Below are 25,562 nucleotides of genomic sequence, written 5' to 3' on the forward strand. Positions count from 1 at the left end.
CACACTCCCTGACCCAGGAAGTAGGAGGGTGTGCCCTTCTGACAGCTAGAGTACACACAGTGCTCCTTACACACCCCAGCTAGTAAAGTTACAGGCTGCAGGATGCCCCACTCCGATACACGCTTATCCAACACACTCCTATGAACCCCAGCTCTGCAGATCAGCTGACATACAAAGCAGCTGCCCCAGGACAACCCCCCAACACACCCCAGAACTGAGTCTGGGGCTTAGGGAGAACTAGAAAGTTGGCTCAGCAGGATGACCCAAGTTTGGTTCCTAGCATCCTCATCAGTCAGCTCACAACTGCTACTCAGTCTAGCTGCAGGAAATCTGACATACTCTTCTGGTCTCTGTTGGCATGGGCACACACATCACATCACACACACACACACACACACACACACACACACACACACACATAAAAATACTACAAATAAAAATACTAAAAAGTACATTTAAAAAGAAAAGTAGATCTTTTTTATTGTGTGACACCTGCTTTGAGACTGTGAGAGAATCGGGAGACTTGATGACTACTCCAGACTTGGTCATTCAGAAAAATAAAATTTGTATTCATTGAGTTTCTACTTTGGTGTCAGACACTGTATCTGTAACAATAAATGTCACAGCTATTACTATTGCCAGTTCCCAGCTTTAGACAAGTCGGCATCCCCCACTACGTCCCAATAAAGGAAATGAGCATGAAAATAACAAGGACTGCTGGAGCTTCCCTGACACAGAATCCTTCCTCGACACAAAAAGGTTGCTCTGAGGGTATATTGTTGGATAGTGGGCAGGAGCGGATGAACTATAAACACTGAGCATGAAGTTGGTGAGTGCCCCCTCCCCATAAGGAAGAACGGTTTCCTGTCAGTCAAAGAGGCTGATGGTGAGCACACAGAGAGAGAGTCGGGGCAGTGAGTGTTAACTGATTTAGGGACATCAGAAAATCAGCCCAGCTGGAAATAACTGGCCTGGCATCTTCAGGATGCCCTGGGGAACTGAGCCAATGAAACTTACTAAACTGGTGGCCACCTGTTACTCAAAATCCCTCGGGGCTGCTTTGGAGGGGATTTTCTATTTCCTTTCCCTGATCCTGTCTTTTGTCAGATCTTACAAATCCCTTCCTGACTCTACCCTCAACAGAGCTAATCCCACTGCCAATAGTCTTGGACCCTGAGCCCCTCGGAGATACTTACCTTCTCAGACTCTGGATTCTGTTCCCTTCGACTACCAAGTTCATTATATCACAAGCACACACCACCTCCACAAGAACCAAGCCATGCACAAGATTTGATACTTATCCCTGGTCCCTGGAAGTGACCTGGACTACACCTGGACTCTTTTTCTTCCACTTCTAGGCAATGAGACAACATTAATTCAGTGGAATCAAGTTAGTATGATCCTAGACCTAGGCAAAGACGATAACTTGGGTGGGACCCTTGTTATAATTATTGATGCAACTGATATTATCCATAGTCTAATTATTTTATGAAGCTAGTGTAATGGCTACAATCATATAAAGCAAATATTATTGACTAGAAACAATGCATTACTTTAAAATAAAGTGTAATTCTGAAGTCCTCCCTCTGTGACACTTCTTGCCTCTCAACGCTCTTCTTTCACAGACACCACAAAGTGCTTGTCACACAGTGTCTCGGTTCCCCCATATCTAGACAGCATCACCCAAAAGCTGCGTGGTGTGACGGCAAGCAGTAGTCTCTTCAATCAGAAAATTCGGTTTCAAACCACAGCACTTTCAGGCGTCCTCTGCATTGCCTTAACTCCGTGTCTCACTTATGATAAGATCAACGTTGTGTGCAGGAAGAACTGCTGTACCACTGACTCTAGCTGGGCTGCAACACTTGACAGCCACTGTGCTGCAGTCAGATACCACACCCCACGGCACACCCCACGGCACACCCCCCACCCCTACCCCTGGCTTCATATGGTGATGCAGGCAACACCCCATCCCATCACCTGTCACTAAGTGCCTGAAGAACGAGCATCTTCTGACCTTCAGGTAAGCTTGCTTGCTCTCTCACTCCCTCTCTCTCTATCCCTGTGTGTGTGTGTGTGTGTGTGTGTGTGTGTGTGTGTGTCTTTGTGTCTCTTTCTCTGTATGTCTGTCTTTGTGTGTGTCTTTCTGTTTCTGTTTATCTCTGTCTCTGTCTCTCTGTATCTCTCTGTGTCTCTCTTTCTCTGTTCTGTGTGTGTGTGTGTGTGTGTGTGTGTGTGTGTGTGTGTGTGTGTGTGTAAATTCCAGATACAGCTCTGGAAGCCAGCCTAACTAAGCAGGTCTCTGGGGGCTCCTTGCTTTCATTCACTTCAAAGAAGAGCACAGAACTTGGTTCCCACACCTGGAAAAGATTGGCAGCCTCCAGAATCCGCTGAACATTCTGCTTGGTGATCAGAGCCTTGCTTGTGTACGTGTAGTTCAGGAGAGCGTGCATGGTCTCAGCATCCACCCCTTTAATGATAATCCTCTTCTCATACTTCTCCTTTAAGTCGTTGCAGAACATGGCCCTAGAAGAGAGACCTGTGATGTGAATCCTCCAGGACTCTGGGTTCCAGACCTGAACAGATCCCCTTTTAGAGTCATCTGCCCTGCTGCAACAGTGAAGTCCCAAATCAGAACCTGAACCAGTTGCCAACATAGAAACTGAATCATTTGACACACTGACTTCTTGATATCTTCCCCCTTGGTTCCTTCTACATGCGAATTCAATGCCTAGCATGAAGAAAAGCTCTCTAATGAAGTCAGTGTAGTTCAAGGTGGCACATCACTAGCCTGACAGGGATCACCTGTACTCTGAACTGAGCTGTCATCCCTAGATATGGCTTCTGAATTCTCTCTCAGAATCACATGCAGTGGATAATGTCCTACTCCAGTGTAGCCCACACCCGTATTCCCCAGAAAATCAAGGGAATCAGGGAAGCAGGGAACAGTACATGGACAAACAAGCAGGATGTATCCACAGAGAAGGCCTCTTCAGCCTAATCCTGCAGGGACTGGAGGGTGCACTCCACAGCTGTCCCAGCAAGAGACAAAGACACTGCCTTGGCACTGTGGGACCACAGACAGCCTTCGGTCAAGGACCGCTCCAGGAACAGGTCATTCTCAAGCATCCTGGTTTTCCAGAAGCCTAGGAGAAAGCTGAAAAGGAGTGCTGCCCCATGGCTGTGGCGGGCAGAGGGAGGCTGGAGTCCAGACAACGCTTGAACTCACCCACTCCACAGCATAAATGAGGAAACACAAATCAATGCGTCCGTTTCATGGTTATTGGTAAATCCCTACCTTACTGATGTAGTTGAAGAATAAGTAAGATACTATATATCAACGAAAGCTCAAACAAGCAGGATATTCCAGATCAAATCAGGGGAATTTTAGCTGGGGAGAGACATGGGAGTGGATGAATAGTTACTTTTCTTGTTGCTGCAACCAACACTTAACAAGAAGCCACTTAAGGGAAGACGAATGCCCCAGCTCCGGGTTTGAGGGCAGGCTACCGTGGGAGAGAAGGTACAGTGGCAAGGACAGCTGCAGGAGCAGGAGTGCGAGCGAGCGAGCGAGCGAGCGAGCGGCTTCCTTGCGTTTTCAGATCAGACAGCAGAGATAGGACAGGAAGTGGAGCCGGGCTGCAATTATCAAGGCCTGCTCCCTGAGACCCACTTCCTCCAGCTAGGTCCCACACCCTCCCTAAACAGCACCGCAGCTAAGAACTAAATGTTCAGACACACAGGAGCATGCTGGGGGTGCTTTACATCCAGACTCGGAGAGTGGGTCACACACCACTGCAGCCTTAACTTGCCAGCATGGGTCCTGGTCTCTCTCAGGTCTCTGGTGTCAGTTTCTGCATGCTGCCCACCCTTCATCTACAGCAAAGGCAGAGTCTGGGTTCCATGAGCATCGCTCTAAGGACACTAACTCTGTAACTGTTTGTGGGAGAGGGGAAAAAAGGAAGTGTAAGGGAAGTGAAATGCCATGATGAAACCCACTCTTTGTATGTTAACTTAAAGCAATGAGAACAACAATTGTTAAGAATTACAACAGTTGCGATGATACATGCCAATAGAATATGCCAAAGAAGCAGAGGTATGCGGGTCAAGGAGTTCAAGTCCAGCCTGGGAGATATATATATATATATATATTTCTGGATTTTTAGGTTAGGTGTAGCAGCACACGACTTTAGTCCCAGCACTCAAGAGGCAGAGGCAGGTAGATCTCTAAGTTCGAGGCTTGCCTGTCTCAAAAAAAAAGAAAAGAAAAAAATGGATACACACACACACACATATATATATATATATATATATATATAGAGAGAGAGAGAGAGAGAGAGAGAGAGAGAGAGAGAATAGAGGCCTGGTGAGAAGGCTCCTGGGTAAGGATGCCTACCACCAAACATGACGGCATGAGTTCAATCCCTAGGATCCATATTGTAGAAAGAGAACTGACTCCCAGATGTTGTCCTGTGACCTCCATACGTGTGCCCACACACATATTCTTCCGTGCCCCCACCCCTCTCAATAAAAAAAAGAATAAAAAATTCACCCCACAGCATGTAAATGAAATATTACATAGTAAGAAGTATTTTCTACAAAGATATGGACCAATAGTTTCAGAGCAGTAAGCTAGTTGCCCGATACAGTGAATCAGGGATGCCTCACAGCAGAGCCCAAGTCATCCAGCATGTCTCTCTCACCACAGCCATGGACATCCCCACAGGCCCAAGACTCGCCTAGATGATGTCAGGTCCCGGGTGAAAACACTCTGCCTGGGCCACACAGCTCTCCGGTGTCCTCAGGGATCACCTCTCCCTTGAGGTCCCTTCTCAAATGTCATTCCTTCAAAGACGTTCTGGCTCATCTGTACCCAATCTAAAATCATCACTCCACATTTATCCACTTTCCTTTCCTTCACAGAACTCTCACAACCCGACACTACACTGTATACTATTTATTCGCTAGTTCAACGTCCTAGCTACCATATGAACTGAATGGACTGACTGTCGTGGTTACAGCGTTCCTGGTGCCTAGAACAGCGCTCCCAATCCAGTGGAGATTCAGTCTCTAAAGAAATGAGTAAATAAGTGAGTGAGTGAGCGAGTGAACAAATTATCTTTCTGAGATCCTTAAAGTGGTTTTTTGTCGGACATCTGCCACTCCAAAAACTGTCAAACATCCTCTAGTGGATGAGGAGGAGCCCAACCCTGCCTGCCACCAAAAAATTCCTATCCTACACCCAGGGCCCGGAATTTGAAAGGGATAAACCTCTACACGTATTCCACTTACTACTCCTGAATAGCCTGAATGTCACTACTGGAATTTTTCATCCATCCCAGATAACCTATGGTTTACCCTCTTTTACAACCTCCATGCCTCAGAGCTCCCAGCCTCAGCACCAGTGGACCCTATAAACAAGCACTCCCCCACCCACTCACCTCTCCTGTCAAATGCATTTTAACCCCTGCCTGTCCTTCCTTAGTGCCCTGCTCATCCCTCCCCCGTCCTCTTCATGCCAAGAGTTAACTTCTCTGCTTCACTAAGATACTCTGTGTCGTGGCACTAACGTTAATTGAGAAGTGAGTAAAATTCAGCTCAGGAGTGCAGCTGTGTGTAGATGGCACACATCTGTAATTCCAGAACTCAGAAAATGGAAGCAGAACAATGTTAAGGTCAAGATCAACCTGAGATCAATCAAGAACCTGCTTCAAAATGTGTGTGTGTGTGTGTGTGTGTGTGTGTGTGTGTGTTCACATACATGCAACTGGGTCTACGAAAAGACATTCTTTTTAATGTCATCATGTGATGCCCAATCAAAGGGGTTTCCATGGCAAAAAATCAGGGAGTCACCAGATGCAACTGTGATGGAAGGTGGAATGGTTTTGCTGGCTATGGTAGCCAGAAACTCTGAGCTGCGGGCATCAAAACCTTCCACCTTCCATTTCCCAAACCAATTCTTACGTTTTTTTATTAATTCATTTATTTTAACGTGTGTGGGTGTTCTGCCTGCATGTGTGATATGCACTATGTGCATGCAGTGCCTACAGAGGCCCGAAGAGAGCATTAGACAGCCTGGAACTGGAGCTAGAAATGGTGGTGAGCTGCCATGTGGATACTGGAAACTGAACCCAGGTCCTTGGAAAGAGCAGTCAGTGGTCTTAACTGCTGAAGCATCTCTCCAATCCTTTCCCCAAGCCAATTCTAACCAAAGAAAGCATGCAGCCATTCAGCTCAGTTCAGTTTCTGATCTCTAGTTATTCTCTAACGCCTGTTACATCACCTCCCAAGTAACTGGAGTCCAGCTTACATCCTTAGCCTCAAGTACCACTGCCTCATGGGATGAGTCACAATGTGAGTTCCAAGTTCAGCCATATCTGAATACTGTGTGTGCCTACTAAGAGCGCAGAATCCTGAATTTTACCAACCCCAAAATCAAATGAATTAAAATCTTTGGTAATGGGTTTAGCCAGATGCATTTGATTAGATCCTATGCTGGCTCTCATGATTCCTCCACAAAACAAAATTTAAAAACTACTGCTCTACTCTGAGCATGATAGCTCATGTCTATAATCCCAGCATGAGAGACTGAGGCTGGAGGAGCATACATTTAAGGCAAGCCTAGGCGACTGCCTGGTTACTTTTCTATTGCTGTGTTAAGACACCATGACAAGGTAACTTACAGAAAAAGTTTACTTGGGGCCTACAGCTTCGGAAGGTGAGTCCATAACCATCAGAGCAGGGAGCATGGCAGCAGGCAGTCAGGCATAGCCCTGGGGCAGTAACACTGAGGACTTAACATCCTGATCCACAAACAGGAAGCTGAGAGAGAAAGCTAACTGGGAATGGTGTGGGCTTTTGAAACCTCAAAACCTGCCCACGGTGACACAAGTTCTCCAGCAAGGCCACACCTCCTAACTCTTCCCAGACACTTCCACCAAGTGGATATCAAGCATTCAAATATTTGAGCCTATGGGGATATTCTCATTCAAACCACCAGCTACAAAATGAGAACCTGTAAAAAAAAAAAAATTGTTTTTAATCCCCTAACACAGGCCCCTTTGGCCCCTACCTAACAAGAAGTCATAATAACGATCCAGGTCAAGGAAACAGCTGGCTTGGGCTAGGACAGGTATGCACCTGGAAATTCCTTTTTTCCGCTGCAGAGGTTCCCTTCCATCTTTTGAGATCCAGCGATCCCGGGATCCCATCAGGCCTGGGGATACTTCACAAAGGAAAGGGCCTAGTAACAGCCTCTTCCCGGCCTGGAAAGCTCTCGATGCCAGGCCTTGCCCCGTCTCTTATGTCTCTAGCAAATACAGTCAGAGAAGGTGCTGCAGCCTGCACTCAGGTAGCACAGATCATTGGAGCTCAGAGTTTCCATAAACAGCCTGACATAGAGCCTTATTAATAATAAATAACACGCGATTTTGTACTTGTCCATTGTGAGCATGCAAATCTCTCACACCTGGGAGAGAGCCTTCTACCGTGGTTTACTCCCTAAGGGTTTGTTTATGTGTTCTAAGCTTCGTCCTCAGTGTGGCGGTGTAGGCGGTGTAGATGGTGTAGACATACTGGGACTTTTCAAACACCAAGCACTTAATACAAGGTTGGGCTTTGAGGGCACCGCCATCAGAAGTTCTGGTGTGGTTCTCATGGGACACTGCTCAGTTCTCAAAAGAGGGTGATTTGGAAGAGGAAGACGGCCCTACCCCCATGCTCTCTGGCTTCTTTTCTCACCCTCCAGCAAGGGACCTTGCTCTCCCACACATTCCCACCATAATATCACCTATTAAGTGATATTGACTCCATCAAGGCCAGAGCCAGGCCAATGCTAGCATCATGCCCCTGAACCTCAGAACTACATAACCCTTTACTCTTAAAGTTCCCAGCCTCAGATATTTGTTATAGTACTTAAAAAATAAAAAATAAAAAACCAAACATATATATTCAGAGTAGCACTTGGAAGTACACAGACATCTTTCTTTCTACTGCAGACACAAATCTGATAAATAGCATCCACATTTCTCTCTTGAGCTTGAAGTCAGGTGTCTAACACCTCTAGCCACTGAACAAGCATTTGAACTAAAATGATAGAGGAGCTTAAAACTGAGATTCCGCCGGGCGGTGGTGGCGCACGCCTTTAATCCCAGCACTCAGGAGGCAGAGCCAGGCGGATCTCTGTGAGTTCGAGGCCAGCCTGGGCTACCAAGTGAGTTCCAGGAAAGGCGCAAAGCTACACAGAGAAACCCTGTCTCAAAAAACCAAAAAAAAAAAAAAAAAACTGAGATTCCCTCCACAGACTTTAGATAGCATCAGGCCTTAAGAGAACTTCAGTTTATCAACCTTCTGGCTCATGTTTACCAGTCCTCAGTCACTACACACGGCTTTGTGGAAGCAGAAGCCAACTTGCTTACTGTGCAACCAGGACCCTCAAAACCCCACTGAGGCACTACTGGTGACTCCACAAGCCATGGAACTCTGATCATCCAAATTTAAGACAGAAAGTCTTCTTCTGTCCCACAGAATCAGACCCAGTAGAATGTAACAACAAGTACTTGTGTCCAGGCTCTGATGATGATCCAGACACAGATGTAATGGCAATTCTTGTTTTCTTGCTCAACATCATTCTTACACTGGTTAGTAGGAGCACCCATGCTTCCCACAGTGAGCTAACTCCTACACTGTCTTGAATGTCTGTGTGGCCAGTGGTGAACAAGGTCCAAGTTACATGGTACATCCTCCAAGCCATAGCAGTTAGTTATGGCTGAGCACAGGACCAAGTTGGTCCAAGCAGAGCCAGTTTCAGAACTTTCTCTGGAACCACTACTGTGAGACGTTTGCTTTCCAGTGAAATTGTTGAGCTGGTAGAAATGAAAATTCAAAGATACTTTGGACCTCCTTGTCTCTATCCAGGAGAGGGGAGGAAAGGAGGGGAGGAGAGAGGAGAAGAGAGGAGAGGGGAGGAGGGGATGGAAGGAGGAGAAGGAGGCACAGAGAGCAGAGAGAGACACACTGAGAGATTAACTTGAGCACAGGGGTCCATCTGCACCCGAAAGCAACACATCTAGACTTTTAAAACAAAAATGAGTGAGCACACTTTAGTCTTTTAAAAATGCCACAAGCATTTAACAATAGCCAGATGCACAGGAGGATGGACAGAGGGATGAAAAGACACCCACATGGACAGTCTAGGCCAAGAAGATTTAACTACTCCACCCTACACTCCCATCCATACTCTGCTACCATGGGCAAAAATGACAGTGAACTCCCAAATGCCCTTGCATGGGTATGTGTGATGAGAACCATATTGTCTGATGATTCTTGGAACCAGACGTCCAGGTACTGATACCTATCCCGAACTCTCCTGCCTGAGCTCCTATGTTACACACATGGTGGTTATTACTTGACTCAATTTGCCTTTGAGTTTGTACCTCACACTCCCCACTGAAAGTGAAGCCTGGCTGTCCCTAACCCAGGGGTTCTCAACCCATGGGTTGAGACCCCTTCTGGAGGGGGAGTTGAATGAACCTTTCACAGGGGTCACCTAAGATCATTAGAAAACATAGATATTTACATTATGATTCATAACAGTAACAAAATTACAGTTAGTAATGAAAATAATTTTATGGTTGGGGGTCATCACAACATGAGGCACTATACTCAAGGGTCACAGCATTAGGAAGGTTGAGAACCACTGCCCTAACCAAATACCACTTGCCTCCCAGACCACTTTCTTAAGGTCTGCTTAGAGTGTCACTTCCTTATTAGATCAGAAGCATTGTGAGCTTGGTGTTCACTGCCCACAGCCACACTCTGACCCTAGGCATCCCATGCCAACTTCCTTCTCTTCTGAACATGCCTCATTCCAACCCACCCAGGACCCTGTGATGGCTCACTATGATGGACAGGTCATAATCTAGGCGTTCTGGATCAGCCTCTGACCTGATGGAGCATTCCCTGGTTCTAACCACTTAGAATCCTGCACATGGACTTTGGTCCCCATCTTCATCCCAAGATATTGACGTGTAGAGGGTCTGTCAGTTACAGATCATACCACCATGGAGCACAGTGCTGGTCCCATGCGTGGTCCAGAGTGCTCCCTCTGCCAGCTGCCAGACTGATGTGGACCACAAACCTGATTTGGCTGTCCATGATACAGAAGCCAGAGGGCAAGAGGAGAAAGCTGAGCACTGCTGCCAGAGAGCAACAGCAAAAGAAGGAGGAAGGGGAGGAAGAGGAAGACAAGGAAGAGAAAAAGTTATACACACACATCTTGTGCACAGGCGCCAAGGCTAGGGCTCCAAACCACACCTATGGCACATGTCCGCGTTTGCCGCTGAATGTGGACTTCATCGGTACCCAGGGAAAGAATTCTCTACTTCTAGTCCTCCCTCATAGACAACTTTTAAAATTGACAGCACCCCCAAAGCCTAAGCCGGTCTAGATGGCACAGGGCACATAGTGTAATAATAACGGCAGTACTCCCTATAAAGTGGTCAAAAGTTGCAACGAAGCTTTCAATGCTACTGAGCAGTGGGAGGAGTCTCTCACAGAAGCCTCTTGGACACCCCTGTACTGAGCAGTGGGAGGAGTCTCTCACAGAAGCCTCTTGGATAGCTCTGATTGTCTGCATGCCTGGGAGCAGGCAAGCTTTTCTTAGCAATTGGGTCATATGTTTTATCTGTTTTCAAACTATTTCTATAACTTGAGTCCACAGTTCCGTGCCTGTGTGAAAGAGAACTGGGAAAAAGCTGTGACTACAAATGCCGACTGACTGATTAGAACATCCGTGACTGTGTGGAGAGTCTGGATGTCAAAAGTCCCAAATCATCATCACTGCCCTCAATAGCCATTTACTGCCCTCCTCTGCGTGTGACCTAACATCTTTGTGACTGTTAGGTAATCTTTGGAATGTACAAACCCAACACTAACTTTCACCAGCAAAAAGGCTAAATGCCACCAGATAATGTCTGGGGCCTGTAGCTGAGGTTTCTCACTTTGCTAAAAATGCACCGATCCTATTTACCCATCAGTGTATTGGACAAGCATATCGATCCCTTACTTTGTTCTGTTTCTGTAGAAGCTTTATGAAATTGCTACCTCATTGGAGCATGGCATTCAGGGAGAATCAGAATCCATGTTCCTGGGCCATGGTCTCTCATGCTCGCCTCCAGTATAGACAATATATTCCTTTTGTTCCCTCGAGGTGAGAATTGTACCTTTTGTCAATACCTAGAACTTATCCTAAACAATTTCAAAACACCTAACTTTATAGAAAAAGCTGTTATAATAATTATGATAGTGTTCCCAATTAAGTAGTAAGTAAATTATAATATATCCACAGCTTGGAAGAACTCATTAGACTATGTATATAGAAAGTACAGAATAACAGGGAAAATGCTTGCGCTGTACAACTGAATTGGAAATAAAGAATAAGTGACAATGTGCGGTACAAGCACAATGACTTCTTAACATCTATGCCCAGAAGAAAGAAGTGACAGCACATTTAAATGTTAATAAAAGACTTCTGGGTAGTTTTTCTGTAAATTTATAGCTCGATGCATATTTATCAGTCTTTAATATTTCTTCTTTTCCCCAGATTTGCCTTCACAAATCTGACCTGCTTGTGTAATAGAAAATAAGCATTAAAAACAACAGCAGGATTACTTTCTGTGGTAGGAGTAAGACAATATATAAAATATAAAAGCAGGCTTCTGCGCAGGAGCATTCTGGGTAACTGATAACTGAGACAATTAAGGAGTAACGTTGTGGAAAAGGGGAGAGAACAGAGCAGAAGGACGACACTAAAGTGAACATAGCATGTTCTTAACCATGGCTGTCCTGACGTCAGTGTGTCTTTCCTCACGCTGAAACACCGTAGATAATTAAAGACAATAGAAAAAGAAAGAAGTCGTTGACGGGAGGAAGCTTCAAGATCACTAAGTCGTTATTTAAATCACACAACTGGGGTAGAAGCCAGCCAAGCACAGCGGAGGACAATGACATCCACCCCGCTTCTGTGAACAGAGCCTCAGCGATGCCCATTAATTTATGTGCTGAGCATTGGCACCGAGACCACATGGCCCCAAAGCTTAAAACCTGTACTTCCCAGCCTCTGACAGAATAACACTGCATCCATCTTTTACCTAAAATAAGACGTTGCAAAACTGAATAATCCATGCTTTATCATTCTTCTGCAGTTAATACATGTATATAACAGATTTGGGTCGTTTTCACACGCACCCCTTCCCCTGTCTCAACCCTCTCCTTCTCATGCTGAAACCTTCTTATTCCCAAATCCCCCTCCTAGTTGGAAGTTTCTTTCCTGTGTGTGTCCACTGTGTTAACTGGAGTTGCTTCCACAAGTGTGTATATGGAGGCGAGGGCAAGGGGAAGTATTTACTGGAGCATGGGCAATTCATCATCAGTGGTCACACCACTGAAAATGTGACATTTCCTCCAGCACCCATTAACTGTCAATAGACCCCAGGGAAGGCTGAGCCTATGGCCCCTCCCACATCCCACATCTGTGATGCGCTGTGGGGCCCACTCTTATGCAGACAGCCAGAGCTGCAGTGAGTCATGAGTGCCAGGGCTACCTTGTGTCCGAAGTCATCTCTGTGCTGCACATCTCCCTTCCTCTGGCTCTCGGAATCCTGCCACCTCTTTTTCGGTGACATGGGTGGTGAGATCCTGGGCCCCAGGGAACCTACAACTATTGTTTTGCTAAATGGTCATGTCAACCAGCCTTCTAAATTCTCCAGTTTATATCATTACATCAGTGCTACTCTCAGAGAGGCTTACTGTATTGCTGGTGGTCAATGGAGAAACCACTACCTGACCAAAACGCCAGGAACAACCCACGTCTTCTTTTTATTTAATTTATTAACATTTACTTAATTTTTATTTTCTATGTATGACTTTTTCCTGCACGTATGTGTGCATACCACGTGTGTGCCTGGTGACTGAGAAGGTCAGAAGAGGGAATCCGATCCCCTGGAAATGCAATTTCAGATGGCTGTGAGTTACCATGTGGGTTCTGAGAATTGAACCTGAGTCCTCTGGAATAGCAACAAAGGCCCTTCATCACTGAGCCATCTCCCCAGCCCTGAATAATCCGTGTTTTTAATTAAATTGAGGTACAGGTTCAGAACTGAGTGACTTTGAAATTGCTTGTTTTGCTTCTGGCCTCATCTCTGAAGGACTGGCAAGGGCACCTCTCTTATGTGTCCCTTCTGGATCTGTAAACTCAGAGAAAGCATTACTTCAGCTCAGTTCCCTCCCGCTGTGCGCTGTCGTTCTCCTAGGCAGTGGGAGTGCCAGGGGATGTCTGTGGTCGGCCTGCTATCAGGGAGCAGTCTGAAGGATCCTTGAGATCACCTCCTACTGCCTCTGCCTTCATCCTTCTTTCCAACCCACATCACTTTCACTGCAACTTTTTTTCTTAAGATAGGATCTTGCCACATGGCTCAGAATGGCCTCCTATTCTGGATCCTCCTGCCTCTGCCTCCCAAATACCGATGTCGCCATGCCCAACCACACTGTAACTTTTACACTGTAACTTCTAAAGGGCCTCTCTGATGGGGCTCTCCCTACTTACAACCTAATAGGGTATTTTCAGAGAGATGTCAAATCGTGTCTTATTTTTTTAATGCTCTGACACTCCTCCCTGGCCTCCTTGCTGGTAGGATACATTGCACTCCTTAGCCAGTCCTAACAAAACCTTTCATGGTCTGACCCTAATAGTCTCTCGGCCATCCTGCTGCACATCTACTGTACTTCCTCTCCAGCGATCTGCATGTGTGTGTGTGTGTGTGTGTGTGTGTGTGTGTGTGTGCATGCTACCTCTCCAGGTGGTTCTTCTCTCCAGCTCCAGGGCCACTGCAGGTCTGCCAACTAATATGCTACCCAAGTCTTAGGATGCTGCTAGCAAATTGATACTACCCTTTCTCATCTTCCTTGTTTGTACATGCTGCTGCTGCTGCTGTGTGTGTGTGTGTGTGTCCCTGTGTGTCTGTGTATGTCTGTGTGTGTGGGGGGGGTATGTCTGTGTGTGTGTGTGTGTGTGTGTGTGTGTGTGTGTGTCCTTGTCTACTAATCCCTCTTTCCAGGATAGTCACTGGGCTCTGACCCTCTCCAAATTCCTCCTAAACCAAAATGTCCCATCAAACTCACTCTATATGATTAAGGATCCCACGGATCTGGTAAGTTTTTATTTGACCCAGACAAGGATCATTATATCTATCATGTTAGTTTTCAGTTTTATCATACTAATGTCTATCATGTTAGTTTTCAGTTTTATCATATTTTAAAGTTATAGTGGTATCATCACCCATGAAATTAGTATGGGCTCTTCATTGAAACTGAGAGTAAGGTAATTAATACATGAGCTTCCAGACAGCCAAAGCAAGTGCAAAGTTATAGTAAATTCGCCAGTAAAAGGAAGTAAAGCAGATTTATTATCTGTCTTTAATGCACACTTACTTTTTTTCCTTTTGTTGAGTGTGTCCCTTTTCTGGGGCATTGTCTCTCCTACCCAGGATTCACTCAGACTACACTGCTCATGTGGTCTGTGGAGGCTCTCACTTTTTGGAACTCTCTTTATCTCTCTGCATCTCTGTCTCTCTCTGTCTCTCTCTGTCTCTGTCTCTGTCTCTCTCTCTCTCTCTCTCTCTCTCTCACACACACACACACACACACACACACACACACACACACACACTTCCCTCCCTCTTTGGCTAAGCTCCTAAATTAGGCTGATCATTGTGCCCTAATTCCTTGACACAGTGATTGGTCTAGGAATTAGGAACTGAGTGGATCTAGGCCAATCAGCATCTTTCCCAGGGACTTTTTATACTAAAAGTAGAGAAAATCTCTTAGGCTCCTTTTGGAGCCAAAGCTGCAAGAAATGAGTCTCAGATCTACCAAAAAGCAAACGTCAACCGTGCGGCAGAAGTTAGATCTGAAAAGGTTCAACAGGAGGTACAGCCAGGCAGAAGTGCAGAGTGAGCGGGCATCCTGACTGCACTGAAGGCCTGGGGTTCTCCCTGGTCTCTGCTGCACTCCAGTCTTTCTATGATACTGAAATGTGCTAAAGCCAATCTCATTTGAGTTTGTATTCCTTGAAACCAGAATCAAATAAAACACAGCAATACTCACCAACCCACCCACCAAAACGAGCAAACAAACAAAAACCAAAAACAATGCTGACTAATGTGGAGCATGATGGGTGGAGCTGCAGGCCTCTGTGAAAAGCTCAGATGCTGCATGCAGCCAGCTCTCCTCAGGGACTAGCTGTTCACCATCACACTGCCCAGTCCTCACACAGTGTCTTTACAAAGGACTGGTTGCACACCTATGGGAAATATTTCTCTATTGTGCTTTAATTGAAAAACTGCATGGAAAATATTCAAAACTAAAGGACTAGACTTCCTGTTCTTTAAAAATAAATACTTTTGCCACATTTATCTGTTGCATTTGTGTGTGCTTATGGACATGTGTGCATGCCATGGCTGCTTGGGAGGTCAGAGGACAACTTGAAGGAGTTCCCTCTTTCTACAATGTGAACTCAGGTCCTCAGGCTTGGAGGCAAGCACCTGTGTGGAGCCATCACACCAGGCAGGACACTGGTTCTTGATTGGAAGAAGACCCAGATGCCCCAGGCACCAGGTGTGGGCGTGAGTCCATTTTACTTAAAAAAAAAAAAAAAGAAAGAAACTTATGACTCTTGCTCTGGAGCACACCACCACCACCCACTTCCCCCTACAGTCCCACCCACCCCACACACCTCCTAGTGAAAACTAGCACTGCAAGAATTATTGTGTGGACATAGCACACCTGTGTCCACATGATTATGTAAGTGACCTATCGATTCTGTAATATTCTGAAGCATTTTGGATCTGGGGCCTGTGTGAGTGTGTGTGTGTGTGTGTGTGTGTGTGTGTGTGTGTGTGTGTGTGTGTGTGTGTAAGTATACAGACCCATGGATATATGTACAGAGGCCAGAGGTGGACATGGGATGTCTTTCTTTGTTGCTCCCCCATCATATTTTGAGTCAGAGTCTCTCACTGAATGTGGCGCTCACTGAGTGGCTAGGCTGTCTCTACCTCCCAGGACTGGGATCACACGTTTGCACTGATATGCCTGGCTTCTAACACGAGTGCTGGGGATCTGAACTTGAGTCCTTCTGCTTGCCCAATTAACCCTTGACCCACTGAGCTTGAATTTTGGATTTTTTTTTTTTTGAGATAAGTTTTCTCTGTGTAACAGTCCTAGATGTCCTGGAACTTATTGTGTAGCCCAGGCAAGCCTTGAATTCACAGAGATCCACCTGCCTCTGCCTCCCGAGTGCTGGAATCAAAGGTGTGCACCACCACCGCCCGGCAAATTTTGGATTTCAAATTGGAAAATTTTCCAATTTTTCCTATGATGACCGAACTTCATCATCCTTCCTTTTTCTAAAGCATACAATGGCCTCCCAACCTTGGGAGGACTTCTACTTAATCAGTGGCTCAAACTGTAGAAGGACTCTTCGGGTTTTTCTAACTTTGAATATATATGGGGTACCTGCTAAACACTAGCTACTGCAAACGGCACCAAGGACAAAGGAATGAATAAGGAAGTCTCTGCCTTCACATAGCTCACTATGCATCCCTGGCTGGCCTCGAACTCACAGAGATCTGCCAGCCTCTGCCTCCCGCGTGCTGGGATTAAAAGTGTGTGCCCACCATAGGCAGCTCAGGCTGTTCTGAGTCTACCAATCTAGACATTGCCTTCAGGCCACAGATTCACAGAGGATGGGGAGCGGAAGAATGAGAGAGTGAATGACGGCCATTTTGCCTGCAGGGACCTTAAGTCACATACCTAGTGCCTGTGAGACAAGAGTCACAGTGTCTTCTGAAGTTGTGGCCTTGTCAAGATCCCATAACACCTGTTCTTCATCTAATCCAGGTGTGGCCCACATAAGTCATATTGGGGTTCCCCAGCATCTGGACCCCTCCATAAGTATGGCAAATTTGAGTGGACCATGTGGCAGGAGCCTCCACTCCAGTAGGTTCAGAGGCTTGATGCTCCTTCTCAGTTCCTGTCCCAGCCAGGCATCAACAGAGCCGTGAACTTTGACTTGGTACGACAGAGAAGCAAGGACATGAGAGCCTGTTTGTGTAGGAGAAACAGAAGCACCAGTGACTTCCAGTTTCTAGGAATGGCCACAGAACAGTGAGAGAGCTGGAGCTCTACACTGTCCCCTTCAGGATTCCACTGCAGCTGGGCTTCAAATGGCTGAGATCTTGACTCCCGCCTGACACATAAATTTCTCTTTCCACACAAGCCAGAGACCACTTCTGATCACAGAAAGTAAGAAATCTGACTTAGTGCCACACGTGATGTGTTTTTAGGCAAACAGATTAATAAGTGAACTGCCATATTATTTGCATTCCATGGCAACTCACTAGTAAATGTAGCCCTGCAAATCTTTGTGAATACGGGTGCTGAGCCTTCGAGGTCAAGCAACTCCTCCCAGATGTTATGGAGCCAAGGAGCTAACTCTTAAGGCTTACCATCCTTTGTTCATGTCTCAGTCTCAACAAAACGTATTTTTCTCCAACTTCCTCATTCTTCCCCAGACGTTAAAATAGATCCACAAAGGGAAATTCACTGTCTGAGTGACTAATACTGCCCCTGTTTGGCTGACACATTCCAACCCTGCCATTCTCCTGGCACACCATTAAACTCTTGCAACTGCTTTTCTGTGTGTGTGAGATGAACAGAACCAGCAGGTTGCTGTGGGTTAAATAGCTCCGATGTACTGACAAGGCAAGGGGCTGAGTCTGAGGGAAGTGATTCCTACTCTACCACCGACAGAGGCTGCTGATTTCAATCTGCTGCGGTGTGCTAGCAGTGACAGATGTCTCACCCCTTTCGAAACCTTAGAAACAAAGCAAAGACACACTGAGTCACTGTCAGACCGAATGCTGGTCCTCGGTCTTAGGACACAAGTTGGCTATTTTTTTTAAATTAGCTGGCATCCTAGACTTCATCCCCGCATCTGTAAGATAAGCCCAATATCCCACCTCATTAGGTTGGGGTGCACATTCAACGGGCTAGGTGCATGCGACACTGGGCCCACACAACTGCTCAACCAACAAAATAGAGTCCTGTCTCCAGAACTGTGTACCCGTATAGGACAAAAACTACGTTGGAAATACCTGGATATAAATCTAAAGAAAGAGTAAGAATAAGACCAGGCAATTTGGTTAGCATCTGCCCGTGGTTAGGAAGTCTAACCACAGGCAGACGCTCACACCCATGTGTGTGTCAGTTTTCTCACCACCACCGCCTGCCCCGAGGACCAGCAGAGTGTTTTCTACATCAGCAAACACAGAAGATCTGAGCTGAGGCACCTCTGTTTATGAGGAGACACCCAAGGACCAAAACAAAGAGATGTCTCGAGGGCAGAGGGCCAGTAGTCCTGTCTCATAAGCAGGCAAACACACTTACAAAATTAACAACTAATGACAGCAGTTTTTCAGTGACTCAAAACAGAAAGGATAAATGGAAAACAAGTACCCAGGACACTGAGGCAAATTGGCTCTCCTTCAATCCTAAGTGAGAAAGCTAGTGGCCAGTACAGCGGCAGGTGAAGCAGTGTGCTGTGTCAACCCATTTTCATGACTGACTTTGCATTTTCCCTAGGTATGCTGCCCACAGAATGATGCTCCAAACCTAGTGGCAGCTTGTTCTGCCGTTAAAACAAGGGCTTTTAGAATGTGTGGAATCCCTGCTCCAGCAACAGCCAGGCACAAGATGCGTGGCTTCCATTTCCTCGTCTGAAAAGGGGGCCGTCTGTCACCTTCATCATGCCACTGCAGACTGAAACCAACCGTTGTTTGTGGTACAGAGCAGGCGTGACTTCCCTCAAATTCTCACAGCCCGCTGCCCCTTGCCTTGTCAATATAGGAGAGCTATTTACCCACAGCAACCTGCTGACCAAATATATATACTTTCTATGATACTTCCTTAAAATCCTCAACCAGAACTGAAAGGTAGGAAAAATCTCACTAAAAATAAACAAAGTGATTTTTTCCTCCTGGTTTCCAAAATACCTCCCTCATCTACACCATCCTTTCACGCTGGTTCCCTGTCACGTCCACGCCGATGTGGACCATGCTGGGGCAGCTGTATTCATTGGGGATTTGAACAAAGATGCTTTGAGCAGATGTATCTGCCAGGCACCGCATTAGACCCTTTCACTTCCCTCACAACAGCGATGAGAGAAAACTGTCACTGTCCCCATCTTCTGTTCACAAAACAGAAACGCAAGAGTACCTGGGAAACTTGTCTAAAATCTCCCAGCCAGGGAGGGCCCAAGGGACATGGAAGCAGGTCTTCTGGTCCCAGGTCTCCCACTTTGACGCCCCAGGAGCCTTTCACGCCCACAGCCTTCTTGCACTATTTATCCTTCCCACTCTTCCTTGCACAACAGAAACCCCTAACTTTCAGCAAGTCATCTGCTCACTCCAAGAGGCCACATCCTTTTTCTCTACCTCTACTGATGAAGAAAGACAATATCATGTTTCTAACACTTCAGTCAAACTGAGGAAAGGGAGGGGAAAAAAATCCCCCTGACTTAAGTAATTTCACATCCTTAAAACGAAGGACATACTTTCCTATGTCAAGTTTACCGTGATAAATAAGCGCTGCTTCTAAAGGGTCCCAGTTTCTCTTAGAACGTAGCCCGGGTCCAAAATCTAAAGTTTGGTAGTTTCCTTTCTTATATTTTAAGTAGGCACACAAATCTTAGTATATGTACATACATATTTGCATTGTACATAATATATGATCTAATATATAACATGTGTCATATAATATATATCTATAACCATAAACTTAACAGTAAGCAAATCGGGCTGAGCTCGCACATCTACGGCTATTTTCCTTGCACGCACGCACGCACGCACGCACGCACGCACGCACGCAGGTGGACTCCGATTTGAGGCAGGCTGACCTGAAATAGTTGCTGGCTGCAGCAAGCACCACACGATGGCAAGAAAACTCCTGGACGTCCACACACAAGATGACATCTGTCAAAGCATTTTCCTCTCGGAGGCTCTCCAGGCCGTTCTGAAGAATTAGGGAAAGCCTTGTGTCGTCAAATTTGACCTTCTCCCCATTTAATATTTCCACCAAGTCTCCCCTTTTCTGGGAGGGCTTGTCTGTAGTGAGAGCCGAGGGTCCTTCCAAGCTCCTCTCTACCATGTCGTCGCTCATGGTGCAGGCGCCTCTTTGTCCTGCCATCAACGTCCAGACTAAAGATGCTGCCAAGTTTCGAGGAGGTCACACTGCAGAAGCTGAGCGGATTTCCTGCGCGGGCCCCTCCACTTATCACCAGCTGTCACACATACATAACAGGAAGTCTCACACTTTCTCATCCTGTTACTACAAACGCCAGCAACAACTCCTCCTCTTCTTCTTTCTGTGGATTGTCACAGGGTTAGGAATCTCTTCGAGTGGGTGTATGGGACAGGAGAGAAAGGGTGGCCTCTCAGAATCTCCTGGGAGTACAATTTGGTCATCTCCTGCCTCGCACTCATAGGCAGCAAGCCTCTGGTTTGGGGCTTTACCTGTTTCCTGGTGCTCCCATAACCCACGACGTCAGTGAGAGAACGGGCAGGTGGTAGTCTCTGTCTCCCACTGTCTGAGACCCCTTTGAAGCCTAACAATCCCCCTTCAGTCAGCACTACACATCTTCTGTCAATCGTTATGACAGTCATCAATACCTCCCACACAGAACAAGCATCTCCTGACTCAAACATGCCTCTATGAGAGAAAGAAGAGCAATAGTGTCCAGAAGTCCCATCCCCAGAGCCTCATCTCTTACCTTAGGGTAGGTCAATACCCAAGTGCCCTAGCAAGTCTCAGTGTGGCCTGCTCTTACCCAGCATTGACCAACCATGTATTTAATAGTAGATCACGAACTGTCATCATTATCTTAGCAGGTCTATATTGCTTAGTAATACTGTAAGCCCCCAATAAACTGTTTGGTGCTTTGTTTTGTTTTGTTTTGTTTTGTTTTGTTTGTAAGTTTCTTGGTCACGATGTCATCACAGCTATAAGAAATTAACTAAGACAAAAGTCTTGTGACACTCCCCCCATTCACACTGACATGTCAACTGGTGATGTCACTTTGCTAGTTTTGTTTAGGCAACCGTATTGTTGAGATTTCATGGGAGCAGCTTCCCTATCATATTAGAAGACACTATCTCTCAGCAGATATCCTGCCCCTCTGGCTCTTACAATGGTCCACATCTGCTACTGCAAAAAAGCTTTTTTGATGGAGGGTGAGAGTTACAATTACCTGTGGGTATAAGGCTAAGTATTTTTAAATTTAGGAAAGTGATAGTAATAAGTTCTCCTAAGAGTTATGATATCACCAACAATGAATAGTTGGCTGGGTTTATAGTCTCAGGCATGAATTCCTCCTATTGATCAGGTCTCAAGTCCAATCAGATGACCGTTGGTTACTCCTAAGACATAGGTACCATTTTTGCACCTTTGAAGACATCTTGCCATGCTGGTCACTGTTGTGGTGGAGGCTTTACAGCTGAGTAAGGCTGGTTGCTTTTCTCCATTGGCAGAGTGCATAGCACCTTTGAGTGCTATGGAAGTCTTCAAGGAGAAGGCTTCCAGGTTAATTCTAGCTCTATTCCTCCAAGTGCTATGTCTGAAGTCTATTTTGTGTTTAGTGATACAACCTTACCTTCAAGTTCTGGGGGGCAACCAAGAACAATGGCAACAGCCTATACCACTTGGGGAGTGTCTCTGACCATCTGTGATTACTGGCTTTTAAATTTTTTTAAGATGTGTTTATTTTTATTTTATGTGAATGGGTGTTTTGGCCTGCATGTATGTCTGTGTACCATATTTATGCAGTGCCCAGGGAAGCATCAGATCCCCTGGAACAAGAGTTACAGGCAACTGTAAGCCTCCATGTGGGTGCTGGGAAATGAACCCAGGTCCTCTGCAAGAACAGTAAGTGCTCTTTACCACTGAACCATCTCTCTAGCCTAAGCTGGCCTGGAACTTATTACATAGCCTAGGCTGGCCTTGAATTATTGCTTCTCCTGCCTCTGCCTTCCAAGTGGCAGGATTGTAGAAGTGAGTCACCATAAATCAGACGGAATCCACATTTTATGGAGGGGCTCAATGGTATTATAAGGACACATTTTTCTCCCCATCTTACCTTCAGTGATGTCACAGGTAGCTTCAGCAGCTTGAACATCATACCTTCCCATGTCCCTAGTTCCAAATCCAAAGAAATACTCAGGAAAACTTTGTTTTTTCCATCTCTCTTTTTACTGTAAAGAAAATATTTCCTAATATCTTTAGCGGAATTCTCCTGGTTATGTGACCATCCCAGACCAACTAGTAGAAAATATAAAAATATGAATGAATTGCCAAAACTGGCTTAGACAAACCTTGATTCTTTCTTGCCAGTAAGCGATCTTTCCCAAGATCAAGAAAGATCTATCTGATAATGGAACAAAACCAAATCCTAGTAACACATAGGAAGTGAGAGCTGTTGTTCCCTTAAACTTCCATACTTGCCAAAGGGCGCCCACCATTCCCTGAGGCAACTGCTGAGAGACTGGGCTTCTGCCTACTGGGATGCATTAATTATCTTTGCATCACTCTGATGATAATACAACAGGAACAACCGTTGTGGAATATTTAACTGTGTAAAGATGGGTTACGTTTATTTATGCTGTGGAATATTACTTTAACTGTGGGATGTTTAACTGTATAAAGTTGTGTTATATTTGTTTCTATGCCTTTGTTAATGATGTAAAGATGTGTTACATTTGGCTATACTGCATTTGTTTAATTATGTAAAGATGTGTTGTGTTTGTTTCACCTTGCCTACCTAAGGCTCCTGATTGGTCTAATAAAATGCTGAATGGCCAATGGCTAGCCAGGAGAGGGATAGTCAGGGCTGTCAGGCAGAGAGAATAAGTAGGAGGGGAAATCTAGGAAGGGGGAACGGGAAGGAGGAGAGAAAGGAGAAAGAGAGGGACACGTTCAGGGCCAGAAGCCAGGAAGCCACCAGTGAGACATGGAGGCAGCAGAAAACTAAGACATACAGAAGGAAAGAAAGGTAAAAATCCCTGAGGCAAAATGTAGATAAAGAGAAACACATTAAAGTAAGAGCTAAGCAAAGTTTGCTTTTTGTAGCTGTGGTAAGTCCTTTTTAACAAAACCAGCTTAGGAAAAGGGGTTATTTGGCTCACACATCCAGATCACAGTCCATCACTGAGGTTAAGTCAGGGCAGAAACTCAAGGCAGGAACCTTGTGGCAGGAACTGAAGCAGAGGCCATGGAGGAGCGCTGCTCACTGGCTTGCTCTCTATGTCTTGCCCAGCCTGCTTTCTTACACAGCCCAGGACCACCTGCTGAGGGGTCCACCCACAATGGGATGGACACTCCCACATCAATTATTAACCAAGAAAATGCCCCACAGACATGCCCACAGGCCAATCTACTGAAGCATTTCCTCAGACGAGGTTCCTTCTTCCCAGGTGACCCTTGTGTCAAGTTGACAAAAATTAACTAGCACAGCTTTTTTAAAATTACATGAACACCTTTAACGTGTGGGGCTTCTCTGCCTCAGCACTTTAAACACTCTGTCAAAATTGTACACGGTTGGTGTCTTTCTGTTCCACCCTTTGCTCCCAATTCTCACTGTAAAACTGGCTCAAGAGAGCCTGCAGACATCATACGGGCAGTCCAAATACTATGCTGTCTTTCAATTTCCTTCACCAAATTAATCAGTTCATTACTTTGGATTTCAGACTTACTCAGATCTGCAGGACATAGGCAAAATGTAGACAAGTTCTGTCTCAGAGAGTGACATGAAGAGAGTCTGCTCCAATTTCCATAGAATTCTTATTTTAATCTGAAACTTCATGAGTATGATTTTTACTGTCCATATTTCTGTCAGCATTCTCGTCTTCCAAGTTCCTACCAGAATCACCCTGTAAACTTTCTTCCCCCATTTCAGGGCTTGTCTAACACACATTTCCAGACTTTTCTACCTTCCTTCTGCAAACCAGTTCCAAGGGCCTAAGAAACACATGCTCAGATTTAGTCAAAGCAACGACCTTACTCCTAGTATCAGTTTTCTGTGTTAGCTATATCTGCATCATTCTGATGACAATATCTGACAGAGAAATATTTAAGGAACAAAAGATTTATTTCGGTTCAGGATTTCCCTACCATTATGGCAGGAATTACATAGGACAGTGGGTCACTCTCCAACGTTAACATCATGTAGCATACATTTGTTCACGTGATGGTCAATCAGGAAGCTGAGCACCAGCAACCTCCGTTGGCCTTCCCCCAAATGACCTACTTATAACAATTAGACTGTACCTCATAAAGTTCCACAGCCTCCCCAAATAATACCTGTCAGCTGAAGAATAAGCATTCAAAACATAGGAATATGGAATGACTTTTCAGAGTCAAACCATAACTATGATTCTAGCTATATCCTCTGGTAAGGTTAAAGAGAATATACAATCACACAACCCAAGCCTCTTCATGGCAACTTGTATCCCATAATCTCTCAAATTATAAACATGAGGCCCAAAACTGCTCTCTCTACCTCCTTACCTCTCCTCACACACACACACAAAAATAGAATAAAATTCAATTTCTCTTTCATGAGAAATTCTGTCCACCAAACTCCTTTATTGTTTTATCTTTATTTTTCACATGCCTCAAAAACCACTAACTTAACCAGATATTGGCTCCTTCCCCTTACATATCCTTTACCTAGGAGGCAGGCACATACAGAGTTGTATCATAGGCCTAAGGACATCTGTTGGTAAACAGTAAAAATTACAATCACTTTATTTATATGTCAACCTGAATGTGTTCTAAGATTCATCATTAACTAGTACATAGTCTTTATAGACACCAATTCCATCCTGTAGATTTTTTTCTTCCTATAAGGCAATAAAATATATAAGCCACTAGCAAAATTTTGCTGTTTGTTTTTGAGACAAGGAGAGTTCCATCTGATTCAACCTCCTGAGTTCTGGTATTAAAAGTGTGCTCTACCATGCCTAGCAAGCAAAAGTTTTAATACTGCACAGATAGTCTAATATATATTTCTATGCCAGTTAGATTCATGACACCCATACAAAATAGATTATGTTCCCACAGGAGTAGGTAGCTGTGATGCTTAGTACTGATCATCAAATTGACAAGATCAAGAATCACCCTAAATACAAGCCCCCACTCAGATCTGTGAAGATCATCTAGGTTATAGTGACTGTTGGGCATACCTGTGAGAGATTGTCTTGAGTAACTAAATCGAGGAGCAAGACCCACTCTAAAAATTGGCAAAAAAATTCCCTGGATATATATTCTTTTAAAAAGCCTTATGAAAACCCACTACTTTATAAGCCTTTTTAAAAAATATTTTTTAAAGAAGTTTGAATGGAGGTACCCTGAATGGTCAGACAATGTTGCTCTCAGAAGACACATATCACTACATGGAAATC

The 25,562-nt window shown here is 45.2% G+C and overlaps 1 protein-coding gene across 1 annotated transcript in view; it reads right to left on the reverse strand.

Moving 5' to 3' along the window:
* Klhl6 (kelch like family member 6) overlaps nucleotides 1–20,320 on the reverse strand; it is a 36,379-nt gene extending 16,059 nt beyond the window's left edge. The window contains exons 1-2 of the mRNA XM_059277272.1: nucleotides 20,006–20,320; nucleotides 2,358–2,523 (exon numbers count right to left, since the gene is read on the reverse strand). Of these exons, the coding sequence (XP_059133255.1) occupies nucleotides 2,358–2,523; nucleotides 20,006–20,295 (456 nt within the window). The 5' untranslated portion in view covers nucleotides 20,296–20,320. The remainder of the gene's footprint in view (nucleotides 1–2,357; nucleotides 2,524–20,005) is intronic.
* Nucleotides 20,321–25,562: the final 5,242 nt, after the last annotated feature.

The sequence above is a fragment of the Peromyscus eremicus genome, chromosome 12 (genome assembly GCF_949786415.1).
Source record: "Peromyscus eremicus chromosome 12, PerEre_H2_v1, whole genome shotgun sequence".
In the NCBI taxonomy this organism is placed as follows: Eukaryota; Metazoa; Chordata; class Mammalia; order Rodentia; family Cricetidae; genus Peromyscus; species Peromyscus eremicus.